The sequence below is a fragment of the Phoca vitulina genome, unplaced genomic scaffold (genome assembly GCF_004348235.1).
Source record: "Phoca vitulina isolate PV1807 unplaced genomic scaffold, GSC_HSeal_1.0 scaffold85, whole genome shotgun sequence".
Taxonomy (NCBI): Eukaryota; Metazoa; Chordata; class Mammalia; order Carnivora; family Phocidae; genus Phoca; species Phoca vitulina.
In genome coordinates this window covers 4,343,531-4,362,824 of record NW_022589788.1, presented here as the reverse complement: position 1 = coordinate 4,362,824, position 19,294 = coordinate 4,343,531, and the positions used below count along the sequence as shown (strand labels likewise).

Here is a 19,294-nt window from a genome sequence, read left to right as displayed (position 1 = left end):
TCCAGGAGAGGCTGTGCTCACTGTACCCCCAGAGGAGAGTTTGGGCTCAGAGCCGAGGGCAGTCTCCCTAGCAGGGGGTAGGGGAATGGAGGGCCTTGTCCACCTTCTGTGATTCAGACGCTGGCCAGTTGTGGTTCTTGATCCTTGGGTCAGATTGTGGTGGCCTAGCTCCCCATCTGGAGGCCAGACGACTCCAGTTTGGGGGGGGGGGGTCTGTTTCCTTGAGTCTTTTCTCACCCTCCGTCCGTGAATAGTCTAATCTTGACTTGCAGATGGCCAGTTTTAAGGCTATTGCTGCAGCTACGAGCCTTATCTGCCACGTTTAATCCCTCATTTTTCCTAATCTTGGTGAAAACAAACCCATGAAGAGCTCCTGAGTTCTAAGAAACAGATTCTGCACAAGACCTTGGTCTCAGCTGCCCAGGGTGATTGGGTAGGAAGAAAGGCTGACCCGCCGTGGTCCCGGGAGGCGGGACACCCAGCAGAGTGGAGCGCAGGCCTCTGCTTTGAGCAGGGCTGTAAATGCAGCTGTGGCATCACCGGGGTCCCACGCGGCCCTGGAGAGCAGCACCTCTGACGTGTGGATGCTAGGGATGCTCCGCAGTCACTTTGTGTCCACAGATTCTTCTCTCTTTCCTTCCTTCCTTTCTTCTTTTGCTTGTGATTACCATGCTCCGGTAAGGGCACTCGCAGCTCCTCAGGAGCTCGCTACCTGTCACTTTCAGATGTAGGTATGAACCCCGGTTCTGACCTGCCCTGCAGGGCCCCCGTGGCTGCACCCTGCGAGTCCTCTGCTGCTTCCCCAAGGACCCGCGTCGTCTGCTTCCATACTTGATGTTTCTAGTGGAGAGCTCTTCTTCGCAGCTATTAGAAAATATTATCTTTCCCAGTAGATCATAATGTCTTTGAGCACAGAAATCAGATATTCATCATCTTTTTTTTTTTTTTTAAGATTTTATTTACTTGAGAGGGAGAGAGAAGGCACGAGCAGGGAGTGGGGTAGAGGGAGAGGGAGAAGCAGGCTTCCTGCTGAGCAGAGAGCCCAGTTCAGGGCGATCCCTGGGCCCTGAGATCATAACCTGAGCCGAAGGCGGACGCTTCACCGACTGAGCCCCACCAGGCGCCCCCAGATACTCCTCTTCTTAAACATTTTTTACTTCTTTTTCTTTTCTTTTTTTTTTTTTAGATTTTCTTTATTTATTTGACAGAGAGAGAGAGACAACGAGAGCGGGAACACCAGCAGAGGGAGTGGGAGAGAGAAGCAGGCTTCCTGCTGAGCAGGGAGCCGGATGCGGGGCTCGATCCCAGGACCCTGGGACCATGACCTGAGCCGAAGGCAGACGCTCAACGACTGAGCTACCCAGGCGCCCCAAACATTTTTGACTTCTTCTGAAATAATTTCAAAAAACGTCAGAATGACAACACAGGATGAGGAACTCTTGTGTACTCTCCAATGAAGTATTTTTTTGTTTTGTTTTTCGTTTGGGTTTGTTTTTTTTTTTTTCAAAGATTTTATGTATTTATTTGCCAGAGAGAGAGACAGTGAGAGAGGGAACACAAGCAGGGGGAGTGGGAGAGGGAGAAGTAGGCTTCCCGCTGAGCAGGGAGTGGGATGCGGGGCTCGATCCCAGGACCCCGGGATCACGACCTGAGCCAAAGGCAGATGCTTAACGACTGAGCCACCCAGGCGCCCCTCTTGTGTACTCTTTACTCAGTCACCTGTTGCTCATATTTTCCTGCTTTTGCTTTATTTCTCCCCTCATTTTGATACTTACCCTGATTAAATCAGCATATGTTTCTTAAGATTGGACTTTCTCTTAGATAGCCATGAGAGTTATAAAATTCAGGAAAATTAACACCAACCCGTTGGTATGTAATATATGTCAGTGTTCCCTTTTTATCCATTGTCCCAGTAATGTCCTGCATTACAGTGTTCCCCTCGTCCGGGATCCAGCTGGAGACCACGCACTGACTTCAATGGGTGCTCCTCCTGGGTCCTTTAATCAGGAATAGTTCCGTGTCTTCTGTGGCTCACGACATTGACATTTTTGAAGATTACAGACCTGCTGTTTTGCGGCACATCCTTTACCTTCGGGTTCGTCTGATGTTTGCTCCTGTTTAGCATCAGCCTCTGTGTTGATGGCAGTGACATTGCATGAGCAGTGGAGTCCCCTTCTTCTCCCTGCACCTCAGCAAACGCACATGACGTCGGTCAGCTTCCTGGTGGCAGCGCTGGCTTGGCCGACGTCTGCCGCGTTTCTCCAGTGCGAAGCTGAGCGCTCTTCACTAGGTGACCTGTGACCTGTGCGGGAGACTGGCACTTCTGCTGGGCCTAGGTGACTCCGCCCGGATCACCTGTACCCGGTGACTGCTCTAGCTCTGTTGTCCCTCTGCATCTGCTGGTTGGCAGTCTAGTGTAATGCCTTTCTCCTTTAAAGATCCGCGGCCCCGTCACGTGGAGAGCACCACAGCAGGCCCAGGGCAGCGGCAGCCGTGTGCCGAAGGGCCTGTCTCAGCCTTCCTCCGTACCTTGAGGGTGAGGAGTATTCTGTCTCCACTCGTGTGGAAGTGGACATTCCGAGGAGGTTCGGTGAGCTGCCTGAGGCCACACAGTAAGGAGTCAGGATGTAAAGTCGTGTCTGTCAGACCCAAATCATGTGCCCAGTGTTTATCATTAGAGAGCTTTGTTGTTTCTGTTTGTTTTCAGATATAACAAATAATTATTGGATGAATAACAACACTTTGTTGTAAAGGCAAACTTTAGAAACTAGGTGGAATTGGTTTAATGTTTTTTAATGTACTCGGGGTTTATAGAGGTGGGGAAAAATTCATGCATGTCAGTTCACATTTGAATTAGGAGTTGAGTCCCTGCAAAGTAAAAGTGAGTCCCATGGCAGCACGCGTTGCCGGGAACACAGAGCATAAAGTCTCTAACTGTTAAAATAGATTTGAGTTAAGTTGTTTAAAATACATATATATATTATATATAATATAAATACAAATATATAATGTAATATAAATATAAAGAAATATATATATAACATATAAATATAAGGGGCGCCTGAGTGGTTCAGATGGTTAAGCGTCTGTCTTCGGCTCAGGTCGTGATCTCCAGGTCCTGAGCAGGGAGTCTGCTTCTCCCTCTTCCTCTGCCCCTCCTCACTGCTCCTACTCTCTCTCTCTCTCTCTCTATCTCTCTGTCTCAAATGAATAAATTAAAAGAATTCTTTAAAAAAAAAAAAAAAAAATATATATATATATATATATATATATATATATATATAAGTAGGCTCCACGCCCAGTGCGGAGCCCAATGCAGGCTTAAACCCATGACCCTTAGATCAGGACCTGAGCTGAAATCCAGAGTTAGACGTCTAGGCGACTGAGCCACACAGTTGCCCCTCAAAAATATTTTATTGTCTTACTTAAAATTGGCTAAAAGGGAAGCTTACGGTAAAACTGTAATTGAAAGGTGGGAGTTTACTTTTCTTGCCTCAGGGTTGTGCTGGGTTGCTGGTCAGCAGCAGATTCCCCATAATCTTTCATGAGTAGGAAGAGTTATTTTAGGAAGAGACGACTGCCTTTCTTTCACTACCCCATTCTTGGAACCCCACACCTTCTTAATTTTCTTTCTTCTATAATTAGTAAATTAAAACTATCATCCAAGAGTTTATTAAAACATTTTTTGTGTCTTTATATATTAATGTTCTCAGCATAATGAAATCTGTGTCAGGGGCGTGTGATGATGACAGAGAGCCGCGCTCGGTCTTGCTCACACAGAAGTGGTAGTAAAGACAAGCACACGCACCCTGTGTACAGTGAGCCAGCCGCGAGTCCGCGCGCTCACTCTCTCTGCCCTCTACCGCACCGTTGGCCCTGTGCTCTCAGCCCCGCAGGTGGAGGCACTTAGACGTGGTGGCAGAGCTACTCGCTCAGGATCACACAGCTAGTCAATTGGGAGCCTTTATGGATTTAAAAACTTCAAATGTCCAGGGGCGCCCAGCTAGCTTAGTCCGTGGGGCCTGCGACTTTTGATCTCAGGGTTGTAGGTTTGGGCCCCATGTTGGATGTAGAGATTACTTAAAATCTTAAAAAAATAAAAATAAAAACTAAAAACTTGAAATGTCCAGAGGCTAGGGCTGGCCTCAGTGGCAGCCTGACCCAGGGCCTTCCATAGAATCTGTGCCCCCCCCCATGAAGCTTGCCTTATCTATTGCCTGTATTCTCAAGCATACCCCTGCCTCCCCCACCACCCAGCCCCCTCCACCGCAACCCCTCCTGGTAGGACAGCTTGGTCATGGCGCGATTCCTGACCCAACTACTAGGACGAGGGGACTTTGGCTGGGCTACAAGCACCTGGCACCATAAGGACTAAGAATTGGAGAAGATGGTGCCCCAGAGGTAGTCTGGAGTGATTAGGGTGCTGAGCTGTCAAAAAGCCGTCCTCCGGGCTCCTGGGTGGCACAGTCAGTTAAGTGTCCAGCTCTTGATTCACCTCACGTCTTGATCTCAGGGTTGTGAGTTCAAGCTCATTGGGCTCTGCACTGGGCTTGCAGCCTACTTTAAAAAAAAAAAAATCCTCTCAAAGTACCTGCATACAAAGTAGGATTTTCTTCTAAAATGCTTTTCAGTTTGGGGAAATCTTTCCTGGTTGTACTACATTCTGAGATTTGTGTTTCAGACGAATAAACCATTTGCAGTGTTACCCACTCGTCATGATTTTGTTCTCCTTGTTTCTTCCCAGGAGTTTTCTCTTTGCACACCTCCTCCGAGATGGTCCTTTCGTGGTCGTCCCTCAATCTGTGTGATTGCTTTAGGTGTTCCTACGATGTCAGATTGTTTTAGCTTCCAGAGGTTCACTAACTGTTCCAGATAGGGAGCAACCATGGATTCTGCACAAAAATACAAGAGGGGTTTTTTCCTTATGCTTTTTATTGAGGCCTAGAATTTATACCAATTAGGGTAGTAATGGGTGAATAGTCACGAAGGTCATATCTATGTAATGACAGCCAGATAGACAATTAACACATGACCATCAGCACAGAAGCCCCGGGTGCCCTGCAGCTTCACCATGCTCCACGTGCCCAGAGAGGAACCCGGCAGTGTGGCCTGTTTTCCACTCCCTTCCTCTGGGCTGCTGGCACCTGCCTCACTAGTGTGTTCTGTCCAGGCCTGAGAGGCCGCCCCCCCCGCCCCCCACTGGTTTCTCTGTCTCTTAAAGGGCCACCTTTTTCTCTACCTCCTGCCCTGTGCCTGGAACGGGTACATTCCCAGAGGGGAGAACAGGCTCAGATGTCCGTCCCCTGTGCCACCAGCTGCCCTTGCCTAGGACGGGTCCCCCTCCTTGTCTTCTCAAGGCCTCATGCTTCGACAGGCTCTTAATGTTTCAGCCCAGGTGTTCTTTCTTGCTTTGGTTTTGCATTTTTTCTGGCTTTTCTGCTTAGTGCGGGCAGGTAAGTTGGTCTGCTGCCAGTGACATTTTGGTTCCCAGTAAAATTGAGAAGAAGAGATTTCCTCCGTACGCCCTGCTCCACACGTGCAGAGCCTCTCCCGTTACCGACCCCCCACCCACGAGTACCTTTGTTAGTGAACCTGCACGGACACATTATCACCCGAAGGCCATAGCTCACGTTAGGTTTCACGGTCTGTGTTGAACAGTCTCTGGATTTGGACAGATGCAGAGTAAATGCCATGTATCCAACATCACAGTATCTTACAGAGTAGTTTCCCTACCCCAAACACCCTCCGTGCTCCACCTGTTCATCCCTCTGTCCCCCAATCCCTGGCAGCCTTTGGTCTCTTTACTGCCTCCATAGTTTCGCCTATTCCGGAATGTCATAGAATTGGGGTCACACAGCATATGACCTTTTCAGATTGGCTTCTTTCACCAACTAATAGGCATTTAAGTTTCCTCCTGGTCTTTTTGTGGCTGGATAGCTCATTGCTTTGTGACACTGAATAATCCATCATCTGGATAAATTACAGTTTGTTTACGTACTGAAAGACATCATTCATGTTGTAGCATGTGTCAGAATTTCCTTTTTTTTTTTTTTTAAAGATTTTATTTATTTTTTTGACAGAGAGAGACATAGCGACAGCAGGAACACAAGTAGGGGGAGTGGGAGAGGGAGAAGCAGGCTTCCCGCAGAGCAGGGAGCCCGATGTGGGACTCGATCCCAGGACCCTGGGATCATGACCTGAGCCGAAGGCAGATGCTTAATGACTGAGCCACCCAGGCACCCAGAATTTCCTCCTTTTTAAAGGCTATATAATATTCCATTGTAGGAAAATGCCACATTTTGCGTATCCATCTGTCAGTAGACACTTGGGTTTCTTCCATGTCATAGCTGTTGTGAATGACACTGCCATGAATATGAAACAGTATTTCTTTGAGACCCTGCTTTCAATTTGCGGGGGGGTATGTACTCAGAAGTGGAATATGGTAATTCTATTTAAAAAAAAATTTTTTTTTTAAATTTTATTTATTTGAGAGAGAGAATGAGAGCACGAGAGGGGGTAGGGGCAGAGGGAAAGGATGAAGCAGACTCTCCTGCTGCAGGGAGCCCGACATGAGATCATGACCTGAGCCGAAGGCAGATGCTTAACCGACTGAGCCACCCAGGCGCCCTTCTGTTTTAAATTTTTTGAGGAACCTCCAGCAGCTACACCATTTTGCATTCCCACCAACAGTGCACAGGGGTCCAATTTCTCTGTAAAAATGACTCACACTTTCGTTATTTTCTAGTTTTTTGATAGTAGCCATCCTGATGGGTGTGAGGTGGTAGGTATCTCATTGTGGTTTGATTTGCATTCTCCCTGATGATCAGTAATTGCTGAACATCTTTTCCTGTGCTCACGGGCCATCTGGGTGTCTTCTGTGGAAGACCATCTGTTCATGTCCTTTGCCCATTTTTTAATCGAGCTGTTTCTTGCTGTCGTTGAATGTTGGGAGTTCTCCATATGTTTTAGTGTTAATCCCCCCATTGGAGACAAGGTTGGAAATATTTTCTCCCATCCTGTGGGCTGTCTTTTCACTCTGTAGATACAGAGTGCCTTTAACGTACAAAATTTAAAAATTTTCATTAAGTCCAATTTGTCTGTTTTTTTCTTTTGTTGCCTGTGCCTTTGGTGTCCTGTCCAAGAGATCACTGCCAAAACTAATGTCATGAAGCTTTACCCTGTTTCTTCCCAGAGATTTATAGATTTAGCTCTTACATATACACCTTTGATCCACTTCTGGTTAAATTTTGTATATGGTGTGAGGTACGGATCCAGTGTCATTCTTTTGCAGGAGATGTCCAGTCTTCCCAGCACCATTTCTTGAAAAGACTGTCCTTTTCCCATTGAGTGGTCGTGGCACTGTTGTTGAAAATCATTTGACCACGTGCACGAGGGTCTATTTCTGGTCTCTCTGTTCTATTTCTTTGGTCTAATATCTGTCTTTCTGCTAGTACCACTCTGTTTTGATTAGTGTAGCTTTGTTACAGTTTCTTGTAGATCTCCTAATTGAGTTGTATCTTCTACCTCAGAGTCCATCATTCTAGAAATATAGCTGCATTATTGCATTATTTGTGTTGCAGGAGGCTAAATAAGAATATCCCAGTACTGACTGCTGAGTGGGACTGATGACTTCTGCATTGGGCACAGCTTGTTTATTCCTGGAACCACTTGTGACATGCTCTTGCGGTCTACCACCATTAGTTGCGCGTATCTCTACCTGGGGAAGCTAGCATCTGCAGTGTTCCCCTGGAAGATTATGGTTGTCTTTCACAGTAACTACCACAAAATCTGACCCGTCCTGGGTTCCTCAGGTGTCTCACCACGTATGCTGAATTTCAGCATACGTTTACTCAGCAGACCGTGATTAAATAAACCTTACACGTAGGGAACATGACAGTACCGTCAGAGTAGGAGTGAGCACTGTGGATGGCACACAAATTCATGTCCACAGACTCCCTAAGACACCATAATAAAAATGTGGGTTTTTCGGGGAGAGAACCTTTTTTTTAAAGATTTTATTTATTTATTTGACAGAGAGAGAGACAGCGAGAGAGGGAACACAAGCAGGGGGAGTGGGAGAGGGAGAAGCAGGCTTCCCGCTGAGCAGGGAGCCCGATGCGGGGCTCGATCCCAGGACCCTGGGATCACGACCTGAGCCGAAGGCAGATGCTTAACAACTGAGCCACCCAGGCGCCCAAGGGTAGAACCTTTAAATGGAATAGAGAAAAGGTTTTGAATATAAGTAATTGCATTATTTTTTTAATATAAATAATTGCATTTTTTAAATGCACATGTCTGCTCTTTCGCTCACCACGTGGATGCCCATGACGTGTCAGACACTGTGACAAGCACCAGGAGTACAGGGCTGACTAGTGATGGTTCTCCAGAGATAGCTGCTGGTTTTGGGATCTGTGAAACACTAGCTGTGCAGAGCTGGGGGCACTGTGGATGGGGGACGATGGCAGTGGGAATGACAGAGGAGAGACCAGTTGATCAGTTGAAGGAAGGAGGAAGGGAGAGTGCATGCGAGGTCACGGAAACAGGAAGGGCCTGTGTTGTGAGGCCGGAGACGAGCAGGGCAGGGGCAGGAGTGGGGGGTGAGACTGGGAGAGTGAGCAGACCGATCCCAACGAACCTGACGTGCTGTGTCGGGGGTTGCTCGTCAGCCCCCGGGACAGACCAGTTCTCTAGACCCCTGGCACTGCAGGATGGCATGTGCTGCTGGGGAGACTGGTTAGGCAGCTGAGTGTAGGGAGGACAGTGAAGAATTGTCATTGTTGACTGAGGACCTAGCTGGAGTTAACCTGAAATAATGTTTGTTTTTTAGAGACAAGTCGCCCTTCTGTTGAGCAACGAGAAGTGGATTCATTACTTAGGCCCTTCCTCAAATTCTAGCTGTATCTTTTATTCACAAGCAACCAAAAATTTAGCCTAAATTGGCATACAGGGAGGTGGGGTGGGGAAAGTCTCCCATAACTGAATTTCCAGAAGTAAGGCTGCTGGCCCGAACCTGGTTCAGTTCAGAGCTTTCCCGGTGTCATTAGAACTTCTGCCCTGCCTCGCTGCCTGCCTCCCTCTGGCAGCTTGGTTTTGCAGCCAGCTCCCAGGGACGTGGGGGGCAAGTGAAAATGAGCACAATTCTGGCAGCCAGAGCGTGTGTACCCCCCCCGTTTTTGCTCATTTTCAAGTGCCCAGGTCTGATTGGTCCCAGGCCTGTGTGAGCCAATCTTTGTGGCCAAAGGGATGAAACACGCAGATTTGTATTAAGCCAGTTAGGGCCTGAAGATGGGGGTGGTACTAGACCCATTCAGACACTTCATGATTTTGGTTTTTCAGGGTGCTGTTAACAGGAAGGTGTGGGAGGCAGGGGTGGATGCCGAGCAGCTAACGGCAGACGTCATTATCCCAGCTGTAATTTCAGAATGGTGTGTTCTTTCTCTTCCTCCGGTTCCTAGTGTTTCCTTTTTGACAGAAGGCAGCAAGAGAGAGTCAATCAAAACTCTAGCCTTATGTCACCTCACAGTAGTGTCTGGAAAAGTACTTGGTAATAGATTTTCATGCTGAGAATGTTCTTTAGCTGTATCTTCTTTTGGTACTTGGTAATTTTCTCTGTCTTTAAGATTACGACTTTGAGAAATCATCCTTGATTTTACTGAGTTTATCGAGTAGATATTTGGCACATGGCCAGTATTTTATGTTTGTGCCTAAGTGGACTGGTAATGAGTGTAGCATAGGGTACTAAAAACATAATAAAATAGAAATATCTTGAACTATCTTTTTATACTGTGTTCTTTTAAAAGCTGATTATTAGCTTGAAGCTATTGTTTAAATAAGTCCTAACACATTCACACAGTACATGAAACCAGAAAAAAAAAGGGAGCCCTCAAATACAGTAAGTGGAAGAACCAGAATGCACAAAGTGTATCTACTACGCTGTTATGTAACTTTAGCTACACACTCGATAATGTTTCTGAATGAAGTCAACCTAAAATTACAAGGCAAAACAGCATGTATCTGCAAAATTTATAAAGCCATCCTAACAGCTAACATTGTTTGACTCACAAATAACGGCAAGCTGCTTTGTACGTTTTCATTCTGTCAAAGTGAAAACAAGAAGCAAGCTCCCCGCTCCGGCCCGGCTTGGTGGTGGGATTTGTCCAGGGCCGCAGTGCAGGGCCAGCTGTGGTTTCCCACTTGACACGGTGCAGAGCAGTCGTCTGTATCTCACATCTGTTCACAACTGTTCAGCTGAGAAGCTTCCACCAAACTTTCACTTGGGGGTGACTAATCTGCACTATCATGACATGTGGAAAGGCAAATATTAAGAGAAGAATCTAACAGAATTTTATAAATGTCTTCTAGGCAATTAACATGCCTGCAGGTTAATGTCAGTATTTGGCAGTATCTGTTTGTGTGAAAAGACATTTTCAAAGACGAAAGACACTGTGTCGTCTTATAGATCAGCATGAACAGGGCAGCTAGGTAAGGAAAAGAAAAGACCTCCAGCTTGGAAAGGAAGAACTACAACTATCTGTGGTTCGCAGATGACACAATCTTGTATATAGAAAATCGTAAGGAGGGGCACCTGGGTGGCTCAGTTGTTACGCATCTGCCTTCGGCTCAGGTCATGATCCCAGAGTCCTGGGATCAAGCCCCGCATCGGGCTCCCTGCTCCGCGCGGGAAGCCTGCTTCTCCCTCTCCCACTCCCCCTGCTTGTGTTCCCTCTCTCGCTGTCTCTCTCTCTGTCAAAAAAAAAAAAAAAAACTTAAAAAAAAAAAAAAAAAAAAAAAAAGAAAATCGTAAGGAATGAAATTAAGAAAATTCCATTTACAACAGTATCAAAAAGGATGAAATACTTAGGAATAAATCTAACAAAAGAAGTGCAAGACTTGCACACTGAAAACGTCACTGAGAGAAATGAAAGAAGACCTCGTAAATGGAAAGACCTCCCGTGTTCACAATCAGAAGACTCCGTGTCAATAAGCAGCGCCCCGCACACTGACGCGCACCCAGCGCAGCCCTGTCAGAGTTCCTGCCGCCCATGGGGCCGAAATTGGCAAGATGATCCTAAAATCCATATAGACCTCTAAAGGGACTCAGAATAGCCAAAAAAAAAAAAAAAATCTTGAAAAGAAGAAAAAAGTTAGAGGACTCACACTTCTCAATTTCAAAACTCACTACAAGGCTCCGGTAAGCAAGACCACTTGATACGGTGTACATAACGCTATAGAAGATGGAAGTGAGCGTCAGGAGTGAACCTGTGTATTTATGGTCTAACAAGACCGTTCACGGGGGAAAGAATGGTCTTTTCAACGAAAGGTGCGGTGACAACAGAGTAACCACCTGTAATGGAAGTTGGACTCCTACTTCATACCACATGCAAATGTGAACTCCATCTGGTCTCTAGACCTAAATGAAAGGAGCTAAACCATGAGGCTCTTGGAAGAAAATGTAGGAGTGAATCTTCATGACTTGGAGGAGGCAGTGATTTCTTGGGACACCAAAAACAAGCAGCCAAAGACCTCAATAAATGAGACTTTATCACAATGAAAAACTTCTCCACCTCAAAGGACATCATCAAGAAAGTGAAAAAAACCTATAGAATTGGAGAAAATGTTCTCAAATCCTGTATTTAATGAGAGACGTGTGTTCAGAATAGATCATTTAAAAATGGGCCAAGTATTTGAATAGGCCGTTGGTATATCTTCTCTGGACAAATGACAGTAAGCACATGAAAGGATGCTCCATGTCGTTAGTCATTAGGGAGATGAAGACCATGATGAGACACACTTCGTGCATGCCGCGATAGCTAAAATAAAAACCCAGGAGATGACGAGTGTCAGTGAGGATGTGGGGGAGGTGGAGCCCTGAGACATTGCTGGTGTGATGGTGAAATATAGCTGCTTTGAAAATAGTCTGACAGTTATTCAAAAGGTTGAACACAGAGATGCTGTGTGATCCAGCAGCTCTACTCCTAGGTGTATAACCGGGAGAACAGAAAATATACGTCCATACAAAAACTGGTATGTGAATGTTCGTAATAGCCAACAGGTAAAACAATCCAAATGCCCATTAATGAATGCATGCACAGATGAAATGCAGTGGAATATTACTCAGTCAGAAAAGGGAATGGAGCACAGATACATCCCACAACCTGTGTGAAGGATGAGCCTTCAAGACCTCGCACTGAGGGTCAGAAGCCAGACACAAAAGGAAGTCTGTTGGATCATTTCATTTATATGGAATTTCCAGAATAGGCAGATCCATAGAGACAGCAGGTGAGTAGTTCCCCAGTGACTCAGGAGAGAGCAAAGTAGTGATGGGAAGGAACTGGTAACGGTACAGGGTTTCATTTGGGGGCGATGAACAGGTTTTATTTTATTTATTTGTTTACTTATATTTTTAAAAGATTTTATTTATTTACTTGTCAAGAGAGGGAGAGAGCACTAGTTGGGGGGAGCGGCAGAGGAAGAGGGAGAAGCGGGCTCCCTGCTAAGGGGCTCGATCCCAGGACTCTGGGATCATGACCTGACCCGAAGGCAGATGCCCAACCGACTGAGCCACCCAGGCGCCCCCAACAACTTTTGACTACTAAAGAGTGTGACCTAAGTGTAAGAAAAATCAGAAAATAAGATTCGTTTCCTTCTCCTGCTCACCAAGAGGTAAGCTCCTCAGTGACCTCTTAGTTCATGTGCACACACATCACACGGAATGCGATTGTACTGTTTATTATAGACTACTTCTCTTGTGTATGCTGTGGATAGCGTTCTTTGTCAATACATAGGCTTCATAATCTCCTTAATGGCTGTAATATCTCATCGCCTGGATGAAGCATAACTTATTTAACCAAGTCTGCCTTATTTGGCGTTTAAATTGTGTCTGCATGTTTGCCTTGATTGACAGCACTATTATCAACACACAGTAGCTAAATGTGTGAGCAGAGTGGTGATTATTTTGTTAGGATAAATTCTCAGAAATAGAATTATTAGATTGAAAGTACACGGCCATGTTTAAGATGTGATATGTATTGTCAGACTGCCTCTATAAAGAGCACCTGTCCATGTGAACTGAGTTTTGAAAGTCCCTTCTGTCTGCATAATAAAACTTCATTCAGCCCCTTGAATGTGGGTGACCTCTGCTGAGCTATAACTTCAGTAGGGAAACGTGTTCATAATCTCAAGAAGGAGAAAGAGCCAGTCTGAGCAGCGCAAACAAAAAGGAGTCCTGTTTTCCACTAATACACAGATAACTTCTCTACTTTGTTTTATATGCTATGAACAATAGAATTACAACATTTCTTTCTGCCTTTGGAAGCTTCGAGTCAGTGTTGTTACGGTTCTGTCCACTGTTCCTGTTAGAGGACAAACCCTATCACCAGAAGATACCACTGATAAGGAATGTCTGGTTTCAGGTGTAGTCCAGCCAAACCCGTCAGATAAATGGAAATATACTGATAGTACTTACTTGGCCATTAAGCACATTTTCCCTTGGAAAATTGGAATTGACACCACTCAGCCAGAAAATATGTTTTTCGGGTTCATGAGATCTGCAAACATGCCTAAGAAATTAAGAAAAAGTATGCTAATTATGATGGGTGTGGAGGGAGGGACTGTTCTCCCACTCTTATCTGGTGGCATAAAAGTAATTTTTATGTATTGGATCAAAGTAAAAATTGGGTCACACAGTTGATGGTGTATGATTTGATCTTTTCAAATCTTTTGTGTTTATTATGCTTTTCCTTCTTTATCTCCTCTTATTTATATATTTATAACCATGTCCTGAGGGTCTGCTGTAGGCCACATCGTCTTCTAAGTAATTTTTAAAATTTTTCCATTGTTTGTCTTTCTGATCCTTTTTTTTCTTATGTCTGTCCACTGGTTTTAATCGTAATTTGTCAAATGGAAGTCTATTTATTTATTTATTTTCAAATGGAGGGGTTTTTAAAAGGCAAAACAAAGTAGCAAAGCAATTAAAAATATGACTTTAAAGTCCCAGTTTCGTGAAATAGCTATAAACTTACATCTTAGAATATTCTATAGCCAAAGAATTTGTGGTAATGTTGAGGTGATGCTTACAATTTAGTAAGTTAAGTCAAATACAATATTCTATAACTAGCATGAATTCAAATCTGTGATTTTTAAACCATACAGAAAAGACAAAATGAAGCAGACCAAATTATTCTAGTTTTCACTGGGTGGTTGGATCGTGGATGATTTTGCTTTCTTCCCACTTTTCAAATTTTCTTCAGATTTTTATTATGGGCCTATGTAACCAAGGAGAAAAATAAACTTGTCATGCCAACATAAAATTGTTTTTTAGACTACAAGGTAAAGAAATAGGGATTGAACCATTTAACTGTTAAATGTTAAAATCTGATAGTAATATAAATACTCATTATCGAGGAGTGAGAAGCACAGAAGAGAAGACAATTAATTGTGTATGTAGTTTGGAATTTATGATGTACTTGCATTTACATAAAATTGTCTGAAGTTTATTAGCACTTACTGAATGTCAGTGGGCCATATTCCTTCAGATCATAAGTAAATCATAAATAATATAATGAGAATCTGGGTAATAGATACCAACCGAACGAATGATTATTCCACAGCGCTCAGACTGACCATGTTCTCTGGTCTCTGAACTTACTAACGTGAATGTACTTGGGAGGGGAATATGTGAGCATGTGGGAAATAACAGTGTTTGAAACATGCTTCTTAGTCTTGTTCATTGAACTCTGTCTAATCTTATTTTAGGAGAATGACATCTTCCTGGGCTGGGAAAAAGGAGCTTACAAGAAATGGGGAAAGAGTAAGAAAAAGTGCTCAGATCTGACTCTGGAAGAAATGAAAAAACAGGCTGCTGTCCAGTGTCTTCGCTCTGCTTCTGATGAAGTAGGTTCACAGTTCATCTCTATTACTTAACAAAATAGAGGCGGGGGGGATTTTTTTTAAAAAGTACGCAAATAGAACATCTTGACCAAAGAAACTTAGAAAAATAAACTACTCATTATCTTACCGCTGTAGTGTGAACAGTATCACTTTTTCCTCTAGGGCATTTTAATGCGTAAATGAAGTTGTATTAAAATATATTCTTCTAAAATACTATTACAATTAGAGTATACACCAAATTATATATCCTTTTTTTCCCATTACGTCTTTTTATTACATTATCTTTATTCTTTGTAGTGGCTAAGTTCTGTTTCATCAAATAATATTCCAACAGCAATATAATACACTCTTTATTAGTGGATATTTACTTAGCTTGCTCTTTTTTTTTTTTTTAAGCAATCTCTGTGCTCAAACTCATGAATCCTGAGATCCCAGAGTCGCATGCTCTACTGACTGAGCCAGCCAGGCATTCCTGTTCATCTTGCTCTTTATTTTCTGTTATGCTCTCCAGAATATTTTCATATGTGGCTCTTCCATATTCTAGATTATTTCTTTGGGATCCTTTCCTAGAAGTGGGATAGCGGTTTAGTATTTTAAGGACACTACATTTGCTTATGATTCATACTTATTTGTTTTTAGAAAATATTACAAGATTTTTTTTTTTTTAAGATTTTATTTATTTGACAGAGAGAGACACAGCGAGAGAGGGAACACAAGCAGGGGGAGTGGGGGAGGGAGAAGCAGGCTTCCCACCAAGCGGAGAGCCCAATGTAGGGCTCGATCCCAGGACCCTGGGATCATGACCTGAGCCAAAGGCAGATGCTTAACGACTGAGCCACCCAGGCAGCCCAAGATTTTTTTTTTTTAAGTAAGCACTACACCCTTGGGGCTTGAACTCATGACCCTGAGATCAAGAGTCGCATGCTCTACTGACTGAGCCAGCCAGGCACCCCATATAAGGTTATTTTATTATATTAATCTTCTAATATTTCATATAAAATATTTGTCATGTCCTTTAGCACCCTGAAAAACAAAATGGTTTTAGAATATAATCACCCATTTAAATTACTACTATACAATTCTTTTTTCTTTAAAAATTTTATTTATTTATTTGACAGAGTGAGAGAGCACAAGCGGGGAGGGAGGGTGGGAGAGGGAGGAGCAGACTCCCCGCTGAGCAGGGAGCCTGATGCATGGGACCCCGGGATCATGACCTGAGCCGATACTAGGACCCCGGGATCATGACCTGAGCCGAAGGTAGACGCTTAGCCAGTTGAGCCACCCAGGCGCCCCGGTACTATGCAGTTCTTACTAACTCACTATAAGATGTACTCTCTGAGATCCCACTACTTTGAAAATTATTTTATTTTGCTTTTACCAGTTATTTGAGATGGTGTGGTTTAAGTACCTTTTATGAAGCAGAGTTGAATTGAAAGGATTCTGTCCTCTAGAACCTTCTTAATTTAAATGGATGATTATATTCTTTTTTTTTTTTTTTAAGATTTTATTTATTTATTTGACAGAGAGCACAAGTAGGCAGAGAGGCAGGCAGAGGGAGAAGGAGAAGCAGGCTCCCCACCAAACAGAGAGCCTGACGCAGGACTTGATCCCAGGATGCTGGGATCATGACCTGAGCCGAAGTCAGGCGCTTAACCATCTGAGCCACCCAGGCGCCCCTAAATGGGTGATTATATTCTAAAACCATTTTGTTCTTTCAGGATGCTAAGGGACATGACAAATGTTTTATGTGAGTATTAGAAGATGACTAAAACAATCCTAGGAGTTCTCTAATGGCTGATGTTGGGGTGACCGGCTTTGCTACATTGGGTAGTCTGTGCACGTGTCCTCTTGTGGCCACCGCCTAGCGCACACGCCTCCTGAGGCTTGTGCAGTACGTCCCAGCTGTGCGTTCTCCCCCTGCCAGCACGTTCTCAGAGCCCGAGCCCCTGGCACCGTCTCGTCCTGCTCATGCGGGCCTCACATCCTCAGTTGCACTGGCTCATTTCTGTCTTCCCTTCGTGACGTGCTCCTTGGGGCCCGAGACCGTGAGCTCCCTGTGTGCTGTCTGGTGCCTGACGGCTCGCGAGTGCCGTCTCGGGAGGCGCCAGCTGTCTCTTGAATGCAGTGGTGCACTCGGATGTTCAGGAGTCTCCCCTTGGCGTCCCGACCCTTCCTGTCCTCTCCCACTGGGTTCCTCTCTTGATTGCACGAAACTGCTGCCTCCCCGACTGTGGGAGAGGGATTTGCAAGTTACCGCTCATGTGGCTGACTGCGGAACTGTTCCATCACAAGTGGGAACATCAGGAACCTAGTTTAAGAAAAGGCGGGCATATACATGAAGGGCGTAGGGTTATCTCCCTGAAACAGGCCTGGAAATGCACAGCCTGAGGAGCGGCCTCAACCGGGAACGAAATAATTGGCAGCTAAAGTCATTTACTCAATGATCCGCAATCTCTCATTTGCTTCTCTCTCTGCTTCTGGGTCATTCTGCCTCTCTCTGAAGTCTGGCTTTCTCTCCTTTAGCACACACAGTGAGAAAACCACCCTGCCAGCCCCATCCCAGCACCACTGCTGAAGGCTAGTATCCACTGTTCAGCTAGGGAGAAATGTCATTGGCTGGGCTTGGGCAGAAGTCCTCCCACCCCCCAAATGGGTGAGCTGCAAGGAGGGGGCAGAGTTGCCTGGGGGTCCACTCCTGGAGCAGGGGCAGTACTGAGAGAGAAGGGGGTGATGTTGGGTAGTTTCCCAAAAGGTATTTTCTACCTGACACTGAAGGGAAAGTAAGTTGGAGTTGAAAATGGCAGATGGTTTTTTGTTTTTTTTTTTAAAGATTTTATTTTATTTATTTGACAGAGAGAGAGGGAACACAAGCAGGGGGAGTGGGAGAGGGAGAAGCAGGCTCCTGGCCGAGCAGGGAGCCCGATGTGGGGCTCGATCCCAGGACCCTGGGATCATGACCTGAGCCGAAGGCAGACGCTTAACGACTGAGCCACCCAGGTGCCCCAGCAGATGGTTTTTTAAAGGAGAGGTTAGTTCAGGTAAATTCTTTGAGTAAAATCCAAAGAAGCTGCTGAGTCATGCTTGGGAGGAAAATGTGAGTCAGGAGTTTCAGTCTGGGAGAGGATCTTATTTCTTTGGACCAAAGTTGCTGAGAAATGCCTCTTGCCTTCGACTCGTGGTGAAGGAAAGCCGAGTGGAAAACCAGGGCGCCCAACATGAACCGCGGAAGTGAGGAGTACCCGCACCTTCTCCTAGCCTAACACAAGACCCTGCTCCCCCCTGCCTTGTGGCGTTCATGTCTGGTTCCTCCTAGCTGAGCATGATGTGTGCTGGAAAGGACTTGGTGTCAAGTAGGAACAGTGCAGGCAAAGGAGAGTGGTTCTTTCCATTGTTGCTTTGGAAAAAATGCATTCCTTTGCCGGAAAGTCAAAGGGGGGATTTTTGTTTTCAAGCCCAGTGAAGTCTTCTTGTTTGATTTGTTCTTCTCATTTCATAAAAAATTGTTGCATTGCTTTTTCCTAACAATGATGGCTTTTAATCTTACCAAATGAAAATGAGCTGAGTAAGTGAATTTGCGAGGCATGTACCGGGAGCTGGGGATGTGCCTGCAGAACGAAGGAAGAGGAAGTACGAAGTTCTCAGGCCTTCTTCAGGGCGCTGCTGCTGTGTGGGCATCAACACACACACTCTTTTTTTTTTTTTTTTTTAAGATTTTATTTATTTATTTGACAAGAGACACAGCGAGAGAGGGAACACAAGCAGGGGGAGTGGGAGAGGGAGAAGCAGGCCTCCTACGGAGCAGGGAGCCCAATGGGGGGCTCGATCCCAGGACCCTGGAACGATGACCTGAGCCGAAGGCAGACGCCCAACGACTGAGCCACCCCGGCGCCCCGACATACAGACTCCTTAAGCCAGCTCTCTGGGTTTTGGGGAGTCAGTGGAAAGAACTTAAAAAAAATCCCTCTTTCCTTACGGCTGTGACGGTAGAAAGGAATCACTGTGGATGTTCATAAACTGTAGGCTGTATGTCCCCAAGCTTTTCTTTCTAGAATCTATCTGGCAGCTTCAATGAAAATAAAGGTGTGAAGAGGTCCTACATAGGAAATTAGAATGCAAAAGGTTTGTTTTCTGTTTTGGCCACAGTGAGTGTTCGTGTATGCGTATGATGTTCATTTCCTAAACATTGAGGATGGTAAACATGGTGCTGTGCTTTGCTTTCCCACCCAGTCACTACCAACTGGCCAGAATCAAAAGTCTCGAACGAGTTTACAACCCGATTAAAATGTCAGTGATACAAGCACAAGACAGTAACATAAATGTGGCTGTCGTCATATCAGGTCGGTGGGTAGGGGTGATGTTACGCGTTACCCATGAATTCTTTTCTCATGACTTTCATATGTGTGTG

The 19,294-nt window shown here is 45.0% G+C and overlaps 1 protein-coding gene across 1 annotated transcript in view; it reads left to right on the top strand.

The window, feature by feature from the left end:
* KIAA0232 (KIAA0232 ortholog) overlaps window positions 1–19,294 on the top strand; it is a 60,569-nt gene that overhangs the window by 9,864 nt on the left and 31,411 nt on the right. Inside the window, 1 exon segment of the mRNA XM_032395465.1 lies at window positions 14,755–14,892. Coding sequence (XP_032251356.1) covers window positions 14,755–14,892 — 138 coding nt within the window.